A 25,582-nucleotide genomic window follows, 5' to 3' on the forward strand; every position below is an offset into this window, starting at 1 on the left:
AAATTTCGAATAAAAGGTATCAATTTCAAAGATAACAAAACCTCATGATAATTTCAATTCAAATGTTCATCCGGTTTAATTTATGAAACATAAATGAATACTTTTAATATAATTCGAAATGGTTTATCCTACACTAGAGATGTGCCGAGTACTCGGCACCTTTTTCAGTACTAGTACTCGGCCGAATGACTCGGCTCAACTGCCGTGTATTTGTTTTTGTACTTTAAGAGTATTTCTAAACCTAAATAACCTAAACTCGGCAGTTGAAAAGAGCGGTCGAGTGTAACATATACATTTATATAACACAATATACGCATGTCTCATAATATGCTTCCAAGATGCCGTTCATAGGGTTTATAATGAAAAAAATTTTAAATTTTATCGGTTGTGTTAAATTTTGTGGTTATTTTAATCGGTTGTGTTAAGTTTTATGGGTTTATAATGAGAAAAACTTTAAATTCATTTTTCGCGCGTTTTGCCTTCAACGGCCGAGTGCTCAGAGTTAAAGGCAAAACCGAGTAATACTCGGTATTCGGTTACTCGGTAAATGTAGTACTCGGCCCATCTCCATCCTAAACTAACACCTGCCGTCGAAAACCGAAGGGATGACCCTTTTCACCAACTTCGCAACTTGGGTTTTAAAGTTACAAGGTAATTTCACGATCTAGTTTTATATTACGTGCTGCTTACTTACTTTTGAATTTTATGCCGAAAAGTTACGGCTTTCGTAACCAAAATGGGCAGTGGTCTATTATTCTTCTTTGGTACAGTCTGGTGTCGGCACAGAATGTCAGTTTCCTTCAGGAATTTTGGCGGGTGCCAATAGACACGGAAGTACAATTTCTTTATTAAATTTGTGATTTATCGACTAAATAAAATGAAAAAAATGCATTTTATTAGTATACTAGCTTTTGCCCGCGGCTTCGCCCGCGCAAATCTATATATATAAAACTCTTCCGTTACTGAGTGACTGACTGACAGACAACGCACAGTCGAAACTACTGGTCGTAGACAGCTGAAATTTGGAATGTAGGTTCCTTGGGATATGTAGGGGAGCACTAAGAAAGGATTTTTGGAAATTCAACCCCCAAGGGGGGGAAAAGGGGTAAAACTCTTCCGTTACTGAGTGACTGACTGACAGACAACGCACAGTCGAAACTACTGGTCGTAGACAGCTGAAATTTGGAATGTAGGTTCCTTGGGATATGTAGGGGAGCACTAAGAAAGGATTTTTGGAAATTCAACCCCCAAGGGGGGGAAAAGGGGTAAAAACGTTTCTATGAAAAATCTTATTCCTTGGGTTTATAAACTTGAAACTTGGCATGAACACGTACATAGGCAAGTAAATATGTTTGACATTATAAGTTTTTTCAAACTACCCTCCAATCGTGATTTAGGGGTGCGAATGGGTGACTGATTTATTAACGCACAGCCGAAACCGCTCGGTATAGGAGTCTGAGATTTTGAACAGAGGTTCCTTTAGTAACATAAGTGAGCACCAAGAAGGGATTTTTGAAATGTCAACCCCCAAGGGGGGGAAACGGGATAAACTGAGCCGGGGCTGCGGCCCCGGAACGCAAAGGGCAACTGAAGGAACGAGGTGGGTTTTAGTCAGTAAAAGTCTGATACTCCCTTCCGTTCCACCCAGAGCGGGAGAGGTCATTTGATGATTTCCCATCCTTAAAAAAAAAGACTTTGTATGACAACTTTCAGTCGTCTCTTTAACATACATAATAACATACATAATTATGTACATACATGCATAACATTAATAACATCACGCCTTTAAATCCCTATTTTGTGTTAACACTACCCATACAAACAGCTACGAAATTTGTCCGCATCCATTTTCACCTAAATTCTTAACGTTAATGAGATTTACTTTTTATTATCAGGTCAACCTAATAGCCTCACATGTACGTATAACTTCGTAAGAATTTTCTTTCAACTCCTAACCGTTGAGGAGTTGTACCTTCCATCATCAGCTCATTCACATGGGATGATGACTATCAGACGCAAATACTTAAACAGATCTATGAAATTGTCAAAAACGTAATTGCCTGTAAATTTGAGGTTTGCCCTTGATTTCCCTGGAATACCATTATCAGATCCTGACTAGGTAACAACGGGACCAACTTGAAAGTATACTCTACCGAACAAAAAAAGAATCACGTAAATCGGTCCATAAATCTCGGCGTAATCGGTATGCATAAATAAAACACCCGAATTTTATTTTCTATTAACTATCACGAGTTGTCTCGATGCTCGATAGATGGCGTTGGCATCGAGATAGATCGCGCTATTGTTTCGTTACCGTCATTTAGCTAGGTAGCGTAAAATATTTTAATTTATCGTGTAATTTTAGCAGCGCCCTTAGCGGACATACGCGAAACTACATATAGTATTACACACTACAAATATTTTGATTTGAAATTATTATTCGTTTGATTCATTAACTTTTAACTTGACTTATTTAACTTATTTTACTCTCTATTTCATTTAATTTTTGATTTGTTGATTAGATTTGATATTTTTGATAGTGATAGGTGTCGAAGTGCGAGAAGTCTTAAATATTGGTTAGTAAAAAATACGTATCAGTTGCGGAAAGCAGGATGGCACTAAATAGGATGGGATGGGACAGGATAGGACTGGACGGGGCAGGACGGGACACAACAGGTTGGGACGGGACGGAACAGAACGAGAAGAGACGGGACAAGACGGGAGAAGCCATATGAATTTAAACCAAATATAAACATAAAACAGCCCCGCACGATACGGGATAAAAAAAATGGGTGAAATTTTATGGCGTATCCTTATAATATAAATACATTTGCGCGGGCGAAGCCGCGGGCAAAAGCTAGTGTCTCTTCTCGTTCTGTTCCGTCCCGTCCCAACCTGTTGTGTCCCGTCCTGCCCCGTCCAGTCCTATCCTGTCCCATCCCATCCTATTTAGTGCCATCCTGCTTTCCGCAACTGATACGTATTTTTTACTAACCAATATTTAAGACTTCTCGCACTTCGACACCTATCACTATCAAAAATATCAAATCTAATCAACAAATCAAAAATTAACTGAAATAGAGAGTAAAATAAGTTAAATAAGTCAAGTTAAAAGTTAATGAATCAAACGAATAATAATTTCAAATCAAAATATTTGTAGTGTGTAATACTATATGTAGTTTCGCGTATGTCCGCTAAGGGCGCTGCTAAAATTACACGATAAATTAAAATATTTTACGCTACCTAGCTAAATGACGGTAACGAAACAATAGCGCGATCTATCTCGATGCCAACGCCATCTATCGAGCATCGAGACAACTCGTGATAGTTAATAGAAAATAAAATTCGGGTGTTTTATTTATGCATACCGATTACGCCGAGATTTATGGACCGATTTACGTGATTCTTTTTTTGTTCGGTAGAGTATACTTTCAAGTTGGTCCCGTTGTTACCTAGTCAGGATCTGATAATGGTATTCCAGGGAAATCAAGGGCAAACCTCAAATTTACAGGCAATTACGTTTTTGACAATTTCATAGATCTGTTTAAGTATTTGCGTCTGATAGTCATCATCCCATGTGAATGAGCTGATGATGGAAGGTACAACTCCTCAACGGTTAGGAGTTGAAAGAAAATTCTTACGAAGTTATACGTACATGTGAGGCTATTAGGTTGACCTGATAATAAAAAGTAAATCTCATTAACGTTAAGAATTTAGGTGAAAATGGATGCGGACAAATTTCGTAGCTGTTTGTATGGGTAGTGTTAACACAAAATAGGGATTTAAAGGCGTGATGTTATTAATGTTATGCATGTATGTACATAATGATGTATGTTATTATGTATGTTAAAGAGACGACTGAAAGTTGTCATACAAAGTCTTTTTTTTTAAGGATGGGAAATCATCAAATGACCTCTCCCGCTCTGGGTGGAACGGAAGGGAGTGTCAGACTTTTACTGACTAAAACCCACCTCGTTCCTTCAGTTGCCCTTTGCGTTCCGGGGCCGCAGCCCCGGCTCAGTTTATCCCGTTTCCCCCCCTTGGGGGTTGACATTTCAAAAATCCCTTCTTGGTGCTCACTTATGTTACTAAAGGAACCTCTGTTCAAAATCTCAGACTCCTATACCGAGCGGTTTCGGCTGTGCGTTAATAAATCAGTCACCCAATCGCACCCCCTAAATCACGATTGGAGGGTAGTTTGAAAAAACTTATAATGTCAAACATATTTACTTGCCTATGTACGTGTTCATGCCAAGTTTCAAGTTTATAAACCCAAGGAATAAGATTTTTCATAGAAACGTTTTTACCCCTTTTCCCCCCCTTGGGGGTTGAATTTCCAAAAATCCTTTCTTAGTGCTCCCCTACATATCCCAAGGAACCTACATTCCAAATTTCAGCTATCTACGACCAGTAGTTTCGACTGTGCGTTGTCTGTCAGTCAGTCACTCAGTAACGGAAGAGTTTTATATATATAGATATTTACAAATATTGCTAACATTATAGGGTATAGGATATGTTTCACTTTTACTCAAAAAAAGGTTTTACCTGCTATACTACGTTCTTGCTATAGGGTCTTGCGACAATCTCTCTAGTGACAATATATTAAGTTAATCTTAAATTTGCTTAAATTCTTTAATTAATATATTAAATTTACTTTTCCCACTATAAACTCTGAATATTTTAATTTATCAAATAAACTTTTAATGAGTGATTGTATGAAACTCCGTTTTGTCACTACCGCACAAGCCATTAAAATTTTAATTAAATCTCTTTACGCGTTCGTGTAATCGACAGGTTGTGGTCACGCCCTTCCAATTAATTCACGATAGCTTAATTATAATTTATTACTGACAACTAATAAACGAACTAAACAGAAGATAGAGAAAGTATATCAGAGTTTATAATTAAGCAAGTATAGTCAGTTATTGACATGCATGGCTTGTGATCTGTGATCATGATATTCATATTATAGTTCTCCCCCCTTTAATGAACACTAAACTTATGTATAAATAATACATATATAAATCACGCCTCTTTCCCGGAGGGGTAGGCAAATAACACATCTTTCAACTTGCCACGATCCCTGCATACTTCTATCGCTTCGTCCACATTCAACTATCTAAGTTCTATCTAAGTTGAATGTACTATTTATAAAGTAACGTATCTTTATTTTTTAAATAGTACATACAAAGCGAAAGTTTAATAAATAAAATATATAAATATATACGGGACAAATTACACTGATTGAGTTAGCCTCGAAGTAAGTTCTAGACTTGTGTTAAGAGATGCTAACTTAACGATACTATATTTTATAATAAACTAGCTTTTGCCCGCGGCTTCGCCCGCGCAAATGTATTTATATTATAAGGATACGCCATAAAATTTCACCCATTTTTTTTATCCCGTATCGTGCGGGGCTGTTTTATGTTTATATTTGGTTTAAATTCATATGGCTTCTCCCGTCTTGTCCCGTCTCTTCTCGTTCTGTTCCGTCCCGTCCCAACCTGTTGTGTCCCGTCCTGCCCCGTCCAGTCCTATCCTGTCCCATCCCATCCTATTTAGTGCCATCCTGCTTTCCGCAACTGATACGTATTTTTTACTAACCAATATTTAAGACTTTTCGCACTTCGACACCTATCACTATCAAAAATATCAAATCTAATCAACAAATCAAAAATTAACTGAAATAGAGAGTAAAATAAGTTAAATAAGTCAAGTTAAAAGTTAATGAATCAAACGAATAATAATTTCAAATCAAAATATTTGTAGTGTGTAATACTATATGTAGTTTCGCGTATGTCCGCTAAGGGCGCTGCTAAAATTACACGATAAATTAAAATATTTTACGCTACCTAGCTAAATGACGGTAACGAAACAATAGCGCGATCTATCTCGATGCCAACGCCATCTATCGAGCATCGAGACAACTCGTGATAGTTAATAGAAAATAAAATTCGGGTGTTTTATTTATGCATACCGATTACGCCGAGATTTATGGACCGATTTACGTGATTCTTTTTTTGTTCGGTAGAGTATACTTTCAAGTTGGTCCCGTTGTTACCTAGTCAGGATCTGATAATGGTATTCCAGGGAAATCAAGGGCAAACCTCAAATTTACAGGCAATTACGTTTTTGACAATTTCATAGATCTGTTTAAGTATTTGCGTCTGATAGTCATCATCCCATGTGAATGAGCTGATGATGGAAGGTACAACTCCTCAACGGTTAGGAGTTGAAAGAAAATTCTTACGAAGTTATACGTACATGTGAGGCTATTAGGTTGACCTGATAATAAAAAGTAAATCTCATTAACGTTAAGAATTTAGGTGAAAATGGATGCGGACAAATTTCGTAGCTGTTTGTATGGGTAGTGTTAACACAAAATAGGGATTTAAAGGCGTGATGTTATTAATGTTATGCATGTATGTACATAATTATGTATGTTATTATGTATGTTAAAGAGACGACTGAAAGTTGTCATACAAAGTCTTTTTTTTTAAGGATGGGAAATCATCAAATGACCTCTCCCGCTCTGGGTGGAACGGAAGGGAGTATCAGACTTTTACTGACTAAAACCCACCTCGTTCCTTCAGTTGCCCTTTGCGTTCCGGGGCCGCAGCCCCGGCTCAGTTTATCCCGTTTCCCCCCCTTGGGGGTTGACATTTCAAAAATCCCTTCTTGGTGCTCACTTATGTTACTAAAGGAACCTCTGTTCAAAATCTCAGACTCCTATACCGAGCGGTTTCGGCTGTGCGTTAATAAATCAGTCACCCATTCGCACCCCTAAATCACGATTGGAGGGTAGTTTGAAAAAACTTATAATGTCAAACATATTTACTTGCCTATGTACGTGTTCATGCCAAGTTTCAAGTTTATAAACCCAAGGAATAAGATTTTTCATAGAAACGTTTTTACCCCTTTTCCCCCCCTTGGGGGTTGAATTTCCAAAAATCCTTTCTTAGTGCTCCCCTACATATCCCAAGGAACCTACATTCCAAATTTCAGCTGTCTACGACCAGTAGTTTCGACTGTGCGTTGTCTGTCAGTCAGTCACTCAGTAACGGAAGAGTTTTATATATATAGATACTTATATAGATGAAAATCCAAGACCCAGGCCAATCAGAGAAATTTCTCTTCTCATCATGCCCTGGCCGGGATTCGAACCCGGGACCTCCGGTGACACAGATATAAATTCATTTAATATCAGTTATAACTTAACCTAACCGCTAACAAAAGTAGCATTAAATAAAACCAACGATTAATTGCATTTTTCTTTACCATCCTTAGTGTCCTCAAGCACCTAAACACCAAGTATCATTTATGTCTGCAATTAATTCAGTTCGCGGCAAACCCCCCAGTTTTAATTAATCGCCTTTGTAAATAAATTCGGGAATGTCATGTTACTGGCATCAAATGAATTCGAAGATTAATAGCGTAGAAACATTTTTGTTATAAATACTCGCTCGTTATCGTTACAACCATTTGTTTTGTACTCATCCCTTTTTATTGATGGTCATACAATAGTATTTATAAAATACATTTTTTATTTATATAAATTATTACTAAATAAAAACCTCTGATTTCATACATACACCTATTTTGAAAATAAATCTATTCTATTCTAGTCCCGTGAACACCTGCACTAGCAGGGGTTCAACGCAATTCCTAATAATTTGGTACGCGTCTCCTGCACCTTAATGGTTCGCCCACTATGTTAGATAAGAGATAATACTGTATCAAGTATTGAGCAACGAAGAATTTGATTTAGAATCAACAATGTGTGGGATAGAAAAAGCTAAACCATTAATCTAATATGTTGGCCGTTCGAAAGTTTATTACGTTTATTGCCGTCTGAAATGGTTTGAGCACAGCCATTTAGCCGGTGTAAAGACTTTTGTTTTTCGTTGTTTTCCACACACCTCTACTCCCGAGGGAAAAAGGGGAAAACAGTTTGCTTCAGCGAATTTCAGCATGAAATTGTTAGCGATTTCTTTTTTAAGAAATCAAATCAAAGAATAAAAATATGTGTAATGTATGTGTGTAGTATTTTAATTTTCTTTGACAAAATTAAGAATACAGGTTTATCAATGTCCCATAGTCTAAAAATATGGTAGTTTTTTTTTTAATTTATTGAGGTTCATTGCCGCTAGGACTAAAACTTCCCTTCAAAATTTAATTTTTATTTTAATTACTTATTTTAAATATACTGCCCTAATTTCAGGGTTGGCTGGAAGAGGCCGTCTAAGGGATAAGACGGTATTTTATTCTTTAAACATTTAAGTTTTGCTTAGCAGAAGTATATACTATATGCGAATTATTTAATAAGACGTATGTGTAGTAAATGGAAAGTTTGCCCAGTATCAACTCACAAAGGCGTGATTGTAAAGGTCGCAGTAAAAATTTATTGAGGCAACTGTTTGCGGAACGAAAGGTGGGGCTTGCTAATAGAGTAAACAAGGTTTTTATGTTCTAGCAGATATTGAGAAGGTATATACTAGGTAACGCAGAGTTTAACCAATCACTACACTACTTCTTCTTGGCGTTAGTTCTGGTTACATCAGCATCCGCGCTCTTAGGAAAGGAGTCTGGTGAACCAAAAATTGTCTATGATTAAGCGAACTTATGAAAATAAATCTAAAAATACCTAAGACTGAGTTATTAGAAGAGAAAGCAAAGAGAAAAAAGCGAAGGCCTTATTAAAAAATTGGTACTACAACCGCAGGTTCTAATCAAATTATTATATGTGTTACGGTAACTATTTTACTAGCAATTATATTTAGGACAATGCCTTCTTTAAAAAAACTAAAATATTATGAAATCAGAATTCAATTGTCTTATATTATTTCGATTCTATGGTAGGTATACTTCTTATTATTTAACATGGAGTCACAAGCGAAAACACAAAAAAATAGGTTAAAAACAGGCATTTTTATCTCTGAATACAGCTCGTGACAATAGCTGTCGGCCACTTGAGCCCCGAGACTACGCTAGCACCTGGTTTTGCCTCTACGGCTTTGTTCTCGTAGGTTGTGTGGGATGAAAAAAAATACTTCATAGTTGCCAGGAAATGTTTACGCTGAAAAGAAGCTGTAAAAATATGATTTAGAAGTATGCTACAAAAATATTCTTTTTTAATAAGTTTAAACGGGACAAATTGCACAGATTGAGTTAGCCTCGATGTAAGTGTAAAACTTGCGTTACGAGATACTTACTTACCCAATAATACTATAATTTTATAATGAATATATAAACATCCAAGACCCAGGCCAATTAGAGTAAAATCGTTTCTCATCATACCGTGGCCGGGATTCGAACCCGGGACCTCCGGTGCCACAAGCGCACTACGCCACAGAGGCAGTATTTTTTTTTTCTCTCTAATTTTTTCCGCAATAAGCGATAAGGTGGTTTAATCAGATAAGATGAATTTCAGCATGTTATTTCGAGTGGCCCCTCCCTCCAGTGAGAGCATCTAGTCTTTGTCTGGGATAATTACAACGGCTATATTTATGCAGATAATTATAACTAGAATTTTCTGAACAAATAGGAAAAAGAAATGAGAGGCTGTAAATAATGGAGGATTCTCAGTTCTACTTGAAAGATCTGAAATCTAAAATAATAAAAAACGAAGCTTAAATAATACTTTTTTTATTCTGAAAACACAATCGTGTATTTTGATATATATATATATATATATATATATATATATATATATATATATATATATATATATATATATATATATATATATATAATCAAATATATATATATATATATTTGATTGAATGTTTGGTCTTTATACATACTCAACCAATATTGTAGATTACAAACCCACATTACAAAGTCAAAGTTAAAGCTATTTACACCCTAAGCTATTTTCTTACTTTATAATGAGAATAATGAACCAGCACACCTTATTTAGATAAATGTTGTTTCAAAATAATTATCCTCTCACAAGAAATCCGACGTACGTAAATTTTCGAGGGTAAAGAACTGAGGAATTAATGCATTCGACTTGAATCAAACAAGCTTAGGTACGTAATGGGATTTGTAAAATTCTCAGTTTAAATAGGTATTTATTCAAAGCGTAGGTATAATATGTATATGACAATGTGGTGTTTTAATTCTTTTCTATATGTAATTGCAGTTATTTGCAACGCAATTTATGCATATGCAATATATGCAAGATTTAGTTAATGAAGTTCTTGATTAGTATTTAATTTTCTTTCAAACGGTTAGACAGAGCCAACAGTCTCAAAGAAAATTGAATTCAGATAGGTTTACATTTGCTTATAAACTAAAAGAAAAAAAAATTTATACAGGTATTTTGATGACCTTTAAAATCTAGAAGTCAGAATTATTCGTCGAAATTAGAACACAAAATTTGTCAAAGATTTAAAAAGATTTTAAAATGCTTATTATATACATTCGAAAAGCAATTCTAACCCGAACACTTATCCAAAGGAAGGAAATTTCAAACAAAAAACTTAACGGGCGTCAACTTGAAGTCGTTTTAAATCTAAAAGCGAATAGCCCTATGGAAAAGCTGAAACGCCTTTTGTGGCGTGGAGAAAACCGCTACAATTTTCTGCACTCTGACCCATTTATATACTTATATATTTTATATAAAATCGGCCATCTGAAGTCGTGCGGCGGATAAATGGAGGCGCGTATTTGAGGGATAAATGTTGTTTGTACCTTTCGTGTTTTTTTTTTCAATATAATATATGTTATTTTATATAATAAATTATAGACTTATTATAATATATGTATATATTAATATACTAAGCTATCAAAGTGAAAGGTAAGTGAGATCGACCTCCGAAGAGCGTATAACTGTGTACATTCCATATGCAAGTGCAACAAATAAGCAATTTGTCATTATTTAGTATTCTCATAAGAAGAACTATTATGTCCGAAGGTTCCCATAGCTGTTTGAAATAGAAATAAGATTAACTTTCGAAATAGTAAACAAGTTATTACCTACTTGATGATGTCAAATACGTACCAATTATAATAAAATTTACTTCCAGAGCGAAGTATGAAACAAGCGAACAAACTACACCGTAGCATTTTCATGCACTCATATAATCACGTCCCTTGTGGGGTAGACAGAGCCAGCAATCTTAAAAGACTGACAGGCTATGTTCGGCAGTCAAGCGTAATGATAGAATAGAGATTCAAATTACATTTTCATCAGTGACGTAAATTTAAAAACTATGAAAAGAAAGTGTACCTAGACAAAAATATGGCACTGTTACTGTTACTATCAAAAGAAACAAAAGAACAATTAAACTGAATACAAAAAGTACCAAGTTTCTTTGTAGTAATGCCAAAGTGTGACTTTATCGCGCACTATGCCTCGTACCACCACTAATGGGGACCTTGGCCCATATTTATGATGTTAATTTTACTTTACCATTTGACTGCACGAACGGTGAAAAGCATGAGACATTTCGTGTTCAGAAATTTATTTTACAAGCAAACAAACTATTGCTTATTTTTGTGATATATTCCTGGCTTTAGAACTTTTTCTGTAGAGATTTTTAAGTAATCAATTTATTTTTTTTGTTTCAAGTTTAAGTCACCGCTTCAACAAAATTCAGTCTATGCGTCTATACGTAACTGGTAAATACGTGCGTTTAATAAAAATACATTTGTAAAGCCTCACACCGTTTTTTTGGGCCAAAAATCCTTTTTTTTTTGTATGTATGTAGGTATGTTTGTTTGTAATACCTTTTTTGTATGTGAAAGAATAAAACACATCGAAAATAAAATATGTACGTTAGTTACACGATAAAGTTATTCAAAACTTCAGTCCTATATCTTTTCAACAAAATAATAAGCTATTATATCAAGAAATACTAATTGGTTTCCTAGCACCTAAGGTTCGTGAGTCACTTGCGATATAGTTCACTCCGCGAACTAAATCAGATTAGCTGCTGTCGGCTCTCGAATGATTAATGTCTGCTCTGATGAGGAAACATTATTACTTAAGGCATTAGAGATGGTATGAAACGCCTTTTGTGTTAAGAGTGTCCAATTTTGTGTGGTTTTCAATAGGTGCACTTATCTCTTTTCTTAGGATCTTCTCCTCTTTCTAATAAACTATATATTCTACTTTAAGGTGGGTACTTTTTAATGATGGAACTGAGATTCAAATGGTGATAGGTTGCTCGCCCACCTTTACAACTATACTATACTCATAACTACATTATCTAAATTAAAAAAAAAATCTTTTAAGGTTTCATTGTGTATTGTTTAAAGGTTGAACTGAATAAATATTCTCTTTATACCGATATTTTCTTACTATGTGAGATGGACTAAAACAAATGCGCACTCTAGTTACAAATTGCACACTTACCTTAAGATATATGAGTGGTTAACGACGCTTTCACCTATATTGTTGTAAGTTAAATATTGACTCGGCTCATTGGGACATCAATCAAGTATAGCAGTTGAACTTTTCACCCCTTTTGTGTTTACCTGCCCAATGTCAACAGTTCGACGTATTTATTGAGGTTTTTATTCTCAACATACTTTTGTTCTTGACCTTACAAATAGGGGTAAAATGCAGTCTGTTTTTCAGAATTCAGAAAGACAAAAATTTGGAAATGGTAATTTTATCTTATTCTTTAAACTAAACATCTCCTAGAATTTGATGAAATGAAATAATCAATGTAATATTTCCTTATTAAGATCAACTTAAAAAAAGGTGTTGTAATTTACTTTGCTTATGTCTCGATATAGGCACTAGCTACTTCAATTTAAATCTATAAAAATCTGAAGTCTTGGTAAATATAATCCATAGTCATTTAGGCTGATTAGGCATTTTGAAAAAAAAAAAAACACACATCGGCTTATTTTGTTCGTAAAGAGATACTCAAGCCCGAGCAAATTCAATCCAGGTCAATAAAAATGACAATTCACCCAAATCGCATTAGATCACATTCGTTCTTATCTCATCGCCACCGAATTCGGGGCAGCCCCAAGTCAGCTGATCGGCCATATCGATTTAACGTCTCCACCCACGTTCCCGGTCTAGAAAAGTTAAGTGAAATGCCGCAATGGGCCTACTTGTTTTACTAAACGTTAAACATTGTAAGAAAATCTGCACATTAAGGCAACTTGCTGTGTAATTCCGATCGAATATAGGTAAGTGTCTCCTGCAATGGTTGCAAAGATCAGAAGGGAGTTGCTTTATGTAACTTGACTTACCCACTCCAAAAGCGGCCACAGGTGTACCTCGGGTTCCTCTGTAGAGGTGAGGATGCAACCCGGATTAAAACATCGCCAGGAGACCTGCACTTTCAGCGTATGCAACCATGATCCAATACGCGTTTATTAAAATTCCTTTGTGAAATAGTTAGGTCACGATTACCCTTACCCTACAAGTGTAAGCACAAACATTTATAAGTGTGGAATAAGTAAAAGAAGTATGCAGGATTCGTGTTCTACTAGTAGAAAGTGCTTTTAACTTACCTTTCTAATATAATGCTACTAGATACTACATCTGAAAGTCATTTCTTTACAACTTGTCAACATAAAACTAATTTATGTCCCTTTGTAAGGTGCGTGCTCTGTCAGCAAATACTTCTAAAATGTTCCAGTATAATACAGTGCCGCGTAGTAATTAGAAAATGTTTAGAATACACGAGAGTTTTTGCGTATTTCGCCGACGCTTCGGAAATTAATTGATAAAGTTTGCTCCAGACATGCAATTTGCTATAAATATTCATGAATTAGATGTACCTAGGTGATGTTAATATGATTGAGCTATTTTCATAACAAGGTGTCATTAATTATCGTATGAAGTTTAAAGAGAGAAATTTATAAAAATAATTTATTATAGAACAGCAAACCCATGTTTTGAGTAGTCTTATAAAAATTGGCAAAACAGATAGAAGGACAATATATATACATATATATATGTAGGTATAATTTCCCGGGCAAAACAAGTTATCTTTATAACAGAATTAACAGAGCCCAGTCCTATCCAGTTAACCAACCAAAAAGTTCTGATCATAAAAAGTTTACACTAATAAACATTAGACCTTTGCATGTACAGGACTTCCAAGCTTTCAAAAATTATTACAATTGCAATTTAATCGTCAAGAAAAGGTCTCCACATCGCACTATTTCTCCCAAACATTTGTATATTCGCGCCAACATTACCCGCCATATTGCCATAGTTCACTTTATCCAGCGCCATCTTTATGCGGCTATAACGCGAAATAACCGGATAATGGCGGGTCCCACAATGCCAGGACCACAAAAATGCTGAATAGAGGTCGATTCTCAACAACTTTGCTTGACCCGTTTATTTATGTTTACGCGCTTTGAATCAACATTTCAATTTTACAAGGAAACCTTTGATGTGGATTTTATGAATATGTATAGTCCTTTATGTAGAAAGTAGTAAAAGTAGGAAAGTTACTGTGTTACCGCAAAGAAAAGTGATCGCACGTACACAAAAAAGTTTAAATAAGTACAAAATACTGAGTAAGTTCATTGCGTAAGGTAGAAATACTACAACAATGTGGTTTATTCAGCAACATATTTTCTTGACTTGCACTCTTAAGGTAGTATATATTATGTATGTAGCTTAATATAAGTAATTATAGGGTTACTACCCCGCACCAAATGAAAGCGCGATGAAAGACATAAAGACAGCCAGATATTAACTGTTGTGTTACTTTACCTGTACAAGCTTTTTTGTAATAAAATGAGAAGCTTTAATTTAGATGTATTGTTAGCTACGAGTGTGGTTTCTATCTTTGTCAGTTTTAGTGTCTAGTTTTGCACGTACGTCTCTTCGTATCTTCTCCATTCTTGACGGTTTGAGAAACCATCGAAGAGTACAAAATGATGTTCCATCTCTTAAGAATGGCTACCTTTTGTTCTCGCTTGGGCACACGGTCTTGAGCAGCTTCGCGTCTAAAGTGCCAAGAGCCAAACTATTATGTGAGCAATAATTTTTTCTAACTTTAAATTAATACTGCAAATAATAAAATGCAAATATTTAAACAATTATATGAAAATAACTTCGATTATGATGAAACATAGAAAAATGCTGCAACTATTCGCCTCTCCAAGTTAATTAGTTTTCCTCTCGTGGTTTGTTTTTATTGAAACTAACCGTTAGAAGTGCATGGAATAAAGTAATGGAATTTTAAAAAAATATACCAGAAATATTTAAAACATTTTCCAAACATTTTAGTACCTAACTTATTTTTTGTCAGGGTTTATTGCAATATGGACATCCTGAAAAAAAATCTTTTAAACCATTTTTATATTTTACTAAAAGGGCTGATATATTTTACATGTATCTTAATTGTAGGACGGAGAGTTATAAATTATACATTCAAATAAATTCACACAGATTAGTATTAGTACCTTGACATTGTTTAACAAATTGTACTACTTTTGGAATCCTTAGATCTTCATACTCTTAACGGTTAGAGAAACTATTGTAATAACCTACAAAGCTCTTGTATCTTACACCACATCGCCTACATAAGTGTAGTAACACATGTTTTATTCATCAACCATTGGAAAGCTCTTTAACGGCCCGAAATGTACTCTGAATACGTTTAATTACTTTCTTGGTAATGGCCTTACTTATTTCACTTGCTAAGTCGGCTATATTATTTGTTTTTAAATTCCTTACTATGCAGTGGGTCATATAAACTCACATATGCACATTCCTATTCCACTTAATAGAAAATGGTTCTGTAGTTATCTGTCACGACATTCACAGAAAAAAAAGTATAATTCGTTTCAAGCCCAGGCCCCGAAGTTAGGGTAAAAAGGGTGCAACTGGGAATTCGCCAAGATGAGAGAAAGAATTCGTTACCAGAGTGCTGGAAACCACACGCAATCCAGCCTCCTCCCCTTTCCTGATTAAAATCAGGGTTTAAGTACACACCCACACACGTCTAACTCGATTTGCAGTATACACATAAAACGCCTTTCACGAGCCTTTGAAAGCTGAAAATTAATTACTGCTTAAGCAAAACTACGTCGCATAGACGCCGAGCAAACTGTATGCATCGCTAAATGACCTTTTGCGGGCCGTGTGGCCTTAATTAATGGAAAAAATTGAAAAGCAAATTTAATTTTAATATGAAAAAGTTTTAGGGTTTTATAGACGTAGGTATGTATATGGTCGTCGGTCGGTTTACTCAACATCAAAAAATAATTGTACTTTGATAGTAAGTATCAAAGTATGTGAAGTGAAGTTAGTAGTGGCCTGTGCTAACGTATTATCTCATAGTTCACGAATTAATCTTGTGACTATAAAACTGATTTGCATCGCATAGCACAGGTTTGAAATTTAGTAGATTTCTTAGAGCTTAAGTGCACTGAGTGAAAATGTTCCGAAATTCTCATTGTAATGAGATTTAAGCGAGATTTCCTTTATAACGCGGGCGAACTTCCAGGCATAATCTTGTTTAAAATAAGGACATATTATAATTCAGATAGTAAAGTCCAACATAAACAACAAACACGTGTGGTTGCGAATTCAAACTTCATTAATTATGCTCACACATAGTGTTAAGCACGTTTTAGAAGACAAATAAATAGACCTTAATATACACTTTCGGCAAACCGGTCGCTGAAAAGAGTCTTTGTTAAGTTTAGAATAAACTTCGTTAATCAATAGAAAATTTTTATTTCTTCATCATTTTATATAGTTAGATATTTTAGCATGTAAGCTGACGCGAAATGGAAGACAGATAAAAATACTTCTTTGGTAAAAAAAACTACAACTGCGTTATTATTAAATTTTACAATAATTTATAAATTTATGTCTAATACAACTTACAGGTAGATATATAATATAATATATATATAATATAAGTTTAAGATCACAGAAACTTATCAATATCGTCTCGTTATATTTATTATCTTCAGCTTTAATTTACTTTACAAATATGTGAAGCTGAGATAAAAATAAACCTGAATAATATAAAAATAAGTAACGATATCAAATCCGTAGATGTATCCTTCAATATTTGTGTTTGATGGCCATTAGAGGAGTATTTGTGGCAGCAAAACTGCTGAGTTCTGTAAACTGGGGTAACAATCGCTTGGGAAACATTTTATTTGGGAAAAAAATATATTTTGATAAAGAAGTCTTTGCATGGATTTGTTTTTTATTTTATACAATTATATTCCTAGTGGCCATTATTCCAAGATAAACGTATCTGGATCAAATTTATAAAGTTATTGTCAATGGACAAAAAAAAGAAGAAGATAGTCTCTGCCTACTCCTACCTATTGGATTCTGATAACTGTATTTTAAAACGAAACTGGCAGCATGTGTTAAACGCTGTTTTCTTGTATCCACCATCTTAATTTTCAAATTAAAACTATTAATCCATAAGCCATTTGATAAATGAAGCTTGTCAGGTAAAATACAAGTTTGGGGCTGTCGATATTTTACAAAGTTTGTTAATTTGTTGGAGAAGTTGTAATGATCTTGCGATTATCGAGAATTGCTCTTTTAAAGTTGTCTGTGTTATGTTGGTAGTGGACAAGTTGTTTAATGGCTATACATTAGTTTTGTGAGTCGTTAAAATTAGAATAGCTCGTTATTTTGTTTAAATCATGATTTTACTAATTGCATTGGATATAAGAAAATCATAAAAGTTAAAAGCATTAGCCAAATAAATCTTTATAATACTTTAGTCATTTCTTCATCAATGGTAATTTTAACTTATTCTTCCTCACAGTTACTTAGACGCTTTTTGTTCTAAAAGCACAGTATGTTTCATTGCATATTTTTACATGTGAAAATAAATCCTAATTGCTAAAATGTGTGTAGCATTCAGTAAACACATGAGTTATTTCAACCGAATTAACGTCTTTTTAAGCCCAGCGGAATGTTTAGTATACAAGTTTTCTGCAACAGAGTCACAGAGTAAACTTAAAGAGTAAAGAATCGTGTTTGTACTGCTCGTCTGCTGAGAGTTTAAAGGCAAACCAAACTTGCGTATGTAATTAGGATATACTTTGTGCCACAGTTTTGTTTAATTTTGTAGTATAACTAACGGGTAAATCCCACAGCTTCGCTTGCGTGAGTTTAAAAGAATACATAATTTTCGGAAGCCCTACGTGAGCTAGTTTTAATCGGGATGACAGTGGGTAGGTACTTTCATTATTTACACTATGTTCTACCCTTATATTAGTTGGGGCTATGGCTAAGGAATGACGTGTATGATATTAAAGGTAGTAACCAACATTTAATACTTACTAATGTAAAATAATAACAATGATTAACCAACATAATTATTTCAAAAGCTAAATTTAACCCTCGAGTATTCTGACTTTAAGCTCTGTATAGTGGAGTAAATTAAGGGTAAAGATATGTAAGTGATTAATATAATGTCAATATTCCAACAAATGCAAAATTTTCGAAGACAGAGTTTGGTCCGTGAACCGTTCTAATCCCAATGGAATGATTTTCATTCTAAATGGTAGAAATGAGATATAATAATGCCCATTACAATTGAAATTCGCACCAGAATATCCAAACTCTTGGGGACATAAAGTGGAGTGGATTTCTGTGTTGGCCATTGTAAAAATGTGTGTATGTGCCGACCCGAAAGCTCATGAATTATTCACAGATTTTCCGGATCGGCGGCCATGCACATTACAGATGACGGATTTATTAGCAAAATTATAGGCAATTAGCCTTATTGTACTGCCGTTTTCACTACTAATTTGAAAACGATTTGTATTTTGATGATCGATGTGTGGATAATAGCAATGTGGCTGGTGTAATTGTATAGCGAAAGTCAAATTGCTATAGATAAGAGCTATACTAGAAGTTTATTTGTTACTAGCTTTTTAGCGGGGTTTAGTTCCTGTGGGAAATACTAGAAAAAATATGGCCTTAAACTTTTATGGGCATTATTATTCTTCAGTTATAACTTACATTATTTACAAATGAATATTTATTACTGTTTATCTTGAAATCTTTAAAATTGCTACAATGTAAATAAAATGGAGGTCTCCCATTAAATGCCTTGCATTATGAAAATAACTAATTCTAACAAAGCTATGTTCATAGCAATTTTATCCGTTATCTATCACCATTAATCAAACGCAAAAGTTCCACGAAGGATCATACCAAACTTGGAACAGCCATTCATGTCAATGACATTCCCATCAAAAAGGCTCTACGGTAACGCTCAAACGGGTTTCGTTATGGTAAGACACGTGTTCACATTGAGCTAAGCGCTGGCTTGAATGACTGGCCCATATTTCCCTTCTTTTTCTGTCTTTGTGTCATGTTGCGTTTTAAGGGGAGTAAACTATCCGCGGGACGAGATTCTCTCTTACGGTACCTCGTCATCGGTTCCTGTTTTTGTCATCATATACTGTGAATAGTAGTTCAGTATTAACCACTCAACTGCTGGCCCATTATACGATGCATCAATAAAAGTAGTTTACAGAAGCAAAAATGCACCAGATAAAATACCATTTCATTTGCAAAAGTCATTTCTGTTACAACTGCAAACTAAAGGAAACTCTACCTCTTGTTTTGATGTCGGTTATGTGAGTAAACATGCCTCTTCCGTACAGTCTTTTCTGAATCTATTATAATAATAGTTTCTAAAATTCATCTTTAAAAGGAATGGCTATAAATAAAGAAATACTTTACCCATTCTTAAAGAGAAAAGAAAGTTTACCGCTGGAATAGTCTAAATAGTAATTCTTATGCTTTAGTTACCCAAGCTTAAGTCTTCTACACACTGGCCTATCGACTAGACCAGTAGCTTGCTCGATGTGGGTGCAGCAGCCCTTATGCTATTTATCTTGCCAATACTTCGGGCGCTATCAACAAGTGTCTTATGATCACATAAATCCACGGTCCGTTTCGTTGATACGACCTCGAAGGCCGGAGCGTATTTCCTAACTGAATATTTAGTAGGATTTTATTGATATTCCTTTTGTTTTATTATACTGCTTTTAGAAGTTCCTTGGATTTACATATATTTTATTTGGTCTCCCATAACATTACTGTAAGCGATATATTATGTGAGTGTTATCCTGATGAATTCCTTTTATTAAAATCTCTCGTCGTTCTAGTTCCTCTTACATAAAGCGACTTCCGTCTTCAGCATCCTATGCAGGGAAACATTACCCTATTGGATCATGGCTATACACCAAGTTGCCTGAATGTTTCGCACCACACGTTTTATTTGCGCTCTCTCACGCGCACTGTTTGACCTTTTGCTCTTTGTCCACCGACACCCGACATAAATTAAAATTTTTATTGTCTTTTTACATTTTTAAAAACACTCAAGGTAGGTTAGAAAAATAGCGTGACTTAAATACAAATTTTAGAAGTATGCACAAATTGAATAAATAACTAAAATGTAAATTGGATAAGAAAATTTTATCTTATAAAACGAGCACTTCTTGCAATATTTCAATGTAAGGATACTTAATCCCCAGATCTGTGAAGACTGGATGAAATAAGACGTTTCATTTGTTTGAATTTCGTTGGCTTGCGACCGGCGGTACACAAATTAAAGATGTTTACAGATAGAAAACGTTTTTCAACGGACAAATATTGGGTTCCCTAGTAGAAGACCCTTTTCCACTTTGAGGTACATAAAATAATAAACCCCATCACTAGGCCAGTAAATCTTCATTAAGCTGAATTAAGACAACGAACAAATATAATGTGCCCTAGCAGTCATCGCAAAGCTGTCATTTTGGCGAACAAAGATCTAATTGTACGTACGTAAGTGCCAAAGTCCAACTTGCCTCACTGCCAAGAACAATGGATACCTAAAAGTGCTTTATAAAAAGGAATCATTTTTTTTTAAACTACGTGCCTGGTAATCTTCTTTTCAAAGAGAAATAACTAATTGAAGTATGTAGTAAAGCGGCATTTGTACCAGTTCCATTTTTAAAAAAAAAAAAATACCTAAATCATATGGAATTTGACAATTTACGTTAATAAAGTAAGATTTTCGTCTGAATTTATTTTTGACTAAAGACAGTGGTTCCCTTTTTATTTATTTTATATTTTTTATAATAATTATTTCAAAAATTTTAAGATTAGCCAGTTTTTTTATAAACTATTATGCAATAATCGTTAATTATAATGCATATATTAGAGAAGACTATTTGTTATATAAATATTTTGTTAAATAAGGTGGGTGACCGCCTACTTTTGGATATTTCATACTGAATTAAGGTGGACTTATTGAGTTTAGAAATATATGCGGACTTCAGCTAAGCTGATATATTTTTTTATATAAAAAAAATTATTGTTTATATTCTTGTTATTGCACAAAAAAATATATATGAAATGTATTATTTTCAATAATAAAATAAATTAAAAATTGTTTGTTTATTCTATTTCTATGGTATTTTCTAAGTCGATATACTACAGAAATTAAAAATGTGTACGAACTACAAGATATTTCTATGTTTTATGAGTCTTATGATTTCGTTACACGTTGTAATATTTTTCTTCTTAAAAAACATAAAGATTACAAAATCATAGGGAAATACTCTATGGTTCTTGAGTTCTAAGGTCTCAAACACAAACATCGTAATTTGTACTGTAATATTTGTACATACATACATAAAATCACGCCTCTTTCCCGGAGGGGTAAACAGAGACTACCTCTTTCCACTTGCCATGATCTCTGCATATTTCCTTCGCTTCATCCACATTCATAACTCTCTTCATGCAAGCACGGCGGTTTCGGGTACTTTTGACTTGACCCTTTACCAGGACGTCCTTAATTTGTTCAAGATACGTTCGTCTAGGTCTTCCCACTCCGACCTTTCCAATATTTGTTCATAATGTGTTTGATCTACTATTACATACATACATACATATAGTCACGTCTATATCCCTTGCAGGGTAGACAGAGCCAACAGTCTTGAAAAGACTGAATGGCCACGTTCAGCTATTTGGCTTAATGATAGAATTGAGATTCAAATAGTGACAGGTTGCTAGCCCATCGCCTAAAAGAGGAATCCCAAGTTTTAATGATCAATAGTATTATTTATCATTACGTAAGTATTCTTTGACAAGTATGGGTGTTGCAGAGTGTTACTATACAGGTTTTAGTGACTTTTAATGATGTCAGAAAAAGTCCGGAAAAAGGGCGAGGTAAAGCACCCACATATTATTATGGCCATAAAGAATAATATTCTATGACGAGAACGGACTTAAACTTAACACTGGTAAAAATAAGCTCACGAAGAAGTCTGATTGTCTAAACGAGTAAAAGAAACGAAAAAGTTATACTATGCCTAAATGTTTCTTTCAGACTGCCACATCGCTCATTTAACGTAGAAAACTAAAAGATTTCTTCATATTTATTGCGAGTTTCTTTGCGCTGAGCTGCATAAAGGAAGACAGATATAAAAATTGCTGTAAATTCTATGACTATAAATTACTTTGTACTACTGTTCTTCGTAGAATCCAGGTGATTTCACTACAACATTTAAATTTATTTATTTGAAAATCGTTAATATAAAATGTTTTTTGTTTTTTATACACACTATATTATATATTATATATACAAACTAAACTATTAACATGAGGCCTATAATTGTTACTAATTAGAGTAAAGACCGAAACGGCAAGGTAGTATTAATTCTCACCACTTCCCACGGGCATACAACAGTTTTATCCGGGGATTACGGGAACAGCCAGGAATGTCCTGCCTCGGGGAGATAGCGGGAGGTCAGCTTTCAGCATTAGTGGTCGCGATAGTTTGCAATTGTCCTCTTTATAATAGCATAATTTCTATGGAATGTGACAGTTTGTGATTTTGTAATGGGTAGTTTTATTTGTATATGCCTCTATCAGCTTTTATCTGAGTTTGAGTAGAAGATTTTTTTTTATGATAACGATGAATTAAATATTTCGATTCATAATAAAATTGTGAAGAACTGTTAGTCATAATAAGGTTTTGCTTGATTATAGAGAAAGAATATTTAGGTGAACAATTCATTATTTTCAAATCCTTCACGAAATAACATTATCGGACCCAATACTGTTGAAATGAGGTTAAAATTAGATTCAGTAATGGAGAGATGCCTCAAATCCCTTGGATCCATTAGAGAATATCCCTCTAAACGCAGGGGAATTTCGGAAATCATAATATGGAGTTGATTTGTACTGTCAAATTAAATCAATAAAATGAATAAGTATTATAAAACCAGCTTTTTCTACTGGATTGTATCATTAGATTTGACTGTCAAAATCCTATATTATGAAATCGAAAATTACAAAAAGTATTTTAATATTGATAAGAAATACTATTGCAGTATTGAGTCCATTATTTCTGATACAATAATTTTCTCATGATTCAAAGAAAACATTATTTCGACCAGCAATTGAATTCATATGACTTATCATCTCTCTCTTTCTAACACTTCGGATGACGTTACATTTTAAGGTAAGATATGTCCCATCAACGGTTAATCTTTTTTGGCGTGAATCGAAGGTTCATTTTACGAATGACCCCTCGAGTCTTTACCTGTGAGAGTGTGTGGGATTTCTGGCACCTAATGGACAAACCTACCAACCAAAACCCTTCCGTGCGCCCTTCTTATTGCCATTTTAAGCGACATTGCACACCATTCCACCATGACGCATTGACTGTCCGACTTTATTTATTATTTTAAAGTCAGTAATTCACCCACTAATTAAGGCAATGTTTTGTCCACAGTTGGGGGAAGGGGTGGAGTTGACCCTGGGTGAGCTGCGCGCGATGGCGCTCCGTCAGCAACAGCAGATAGACACGCAGCATCAGTTGCTGTGCGCTAAAGAGCAGAGGCTGAGGTACCTGAAGCAGCAAGAAGCGAGACAACACCAGGTAAGAGCAATATTACAATAAAATTTACTCTGATGGTAATAACAGTAAATTAAGATAAATTTATAGCTGGGTACTAATAGAGACTGGAGTACCTGAAACAGCAAGAACTGAAGCTCCATTGAGTAAGGAAAGTAATGAAATACAAACAGTTTTGAAAGCAACACCAAATAGACACGCAGCATTAGTTGCTGTGCGCCAAAGAGCACAGGTTGAGGTACCTAAAGCAGTAAGACGACATTAGGTAAAAAATCAAATGTTTAATCAATTGTAGGCGGTAAAGGCTAAGGCACATAAAATATGATGAAACGAGGCAACAATATAACCACCTCTGAAAGCAATAGTAGATATACACGCAGCATCAGCTGCTGTTCGCTAAATAGCAGAGGCACCTTAAGCAGCAAGAAGCGATGTAACATCAAATAAAAATAAAATGAGACATATTATTAAGTCCAGCAGTTTTATTGTACAGATTTAGGTAGATATCTAAAATAGCCAGAAAGAAAGTAGTAACATCGGCTAAGTAAAACAATGAAACACTAACTTCGATAGAAATAACACTCTGTGCATTAATTGCCATTCACTGAGCTTCACTGAAAATAGGCTAAGGTACTTATAAGGCACAAGGCAACATTAGTTAAGGAAATATAATAATGTAAATTCAAATTTACTTTATTGTAAATAGTTTTACTAACCTACCACTGCTAAAGAAGGAAGAACAATAAAGTAACCAAAGCTAAGCAAATTATTATGCAGAATAATCAGTTTTTATAGCTCAAAGAGTAATATGAAACATAGCATCAAAGTTTCTACTTAACACTTCAATTTACTCCGCTGCTTACATAATGACTATTAATTATTAACATAATACATCCTGTGGTTGTTTGCTAAGAGAACGCTTTTAGTCCTAATTTTTCCTTCACTTCTCATTAATATTTAACTCGCGTTATTAGGCAGAGGTAGTTCTAGCACTAATGCATACGTGATTGGATTCCCGTAGCGACTATAAGAGGGGATATATTTATAGGCATGGTATAGTTAAAGGTAAAAATGAATTATGTTCCTGTAAGTTATTTCTTTTATTACATAACAATTAATAAAGTCAGAGTTCAAAAATAAAAAATATTTATTAAAGTTGCGATAAAGGTATCGTGGATGGATCATGGCAAAGACCGCTATGCTTACCTCTCCGGGAAAGAGGCGTGTTTTAAATATGATTTATGTACTCGTTGAAAATAATGTCTTCAAAATTTCTAAGATACCCACTCAGATTTTTTAGTTGATGAAACTAAACTGTTGTCACATTGATTTATTCTGAAAATTAGGTAAGTATTTAATAAACCGACCTAATGAAGTTAATTGATGTTATAAAAATGTTGTTTAATGCTCCTAAATCCAACGATTGTTTTGTAATTTGTTATATTTCTTTTTAATGTGCAATAAAGAGTTTACAAACAAACAACAACAAGCTAATGTCTCTATGACTATTCACTGAGCAAATAATGGCAATGAGATTGTGAATCTCATAGTGGAAAACTTTGTTAGAAGTTTCATTATTTGTTGGCTACACGAGTGAAGTTTTTGTAATGAGAAACCTTAGAAAAAATAAAAATTTATTTCAGTTAAATGAAACTTTCCCGCCGGTGCTACGGTCATTTATGAGATTTTACACACAATAAAAAGTATATGATCAGTTTGACTCAATTTCCTTAAATTTTAGA

At 34.4% G+C, this 25,582-nt stretch overlaps 1 protein-coding gene across 4 annotated transcripts in view; it reads left to right on the plus strand.

Moving 5' to 3' along the window:
* Positions 1-25,582, plus strand: part of LOC106135712 (apoptosis-stimulating of p53 protein 1) — a 267,044-nt gene that overhangs the window by 202,430 nt on the left and 39,032 nt on the right. For all 4 annotated transcript variants that reach the window (XM_060948225.1, XM_060948227.1, XM_060948228.1 and 1 more), the window contains one exon: positions 23,718-23,864. In XM_060948225.1, coding sequence (XP_060804208.1) covers positions 23,718-23,864 — 147 coding nt within the window. The remainder of the gene's footprint in view (positions 1-23,717; positions 23,865-25,582) is intronic.

This window comes from Amyelois transitella, chromosome 15 (genome assembly GCF_032362555.1).
Source record: "Amyelois transitella isolate CPQ chromosome 15, ilAmyTran1.1, whole genome shotgun sequence".
Taxonomy (NCBI): Eukaryota; Metazoa; Arthropoda; class Insecta; order Lepidoptera; family Pyralidae; genus Amyelois; species Amyelois transitella.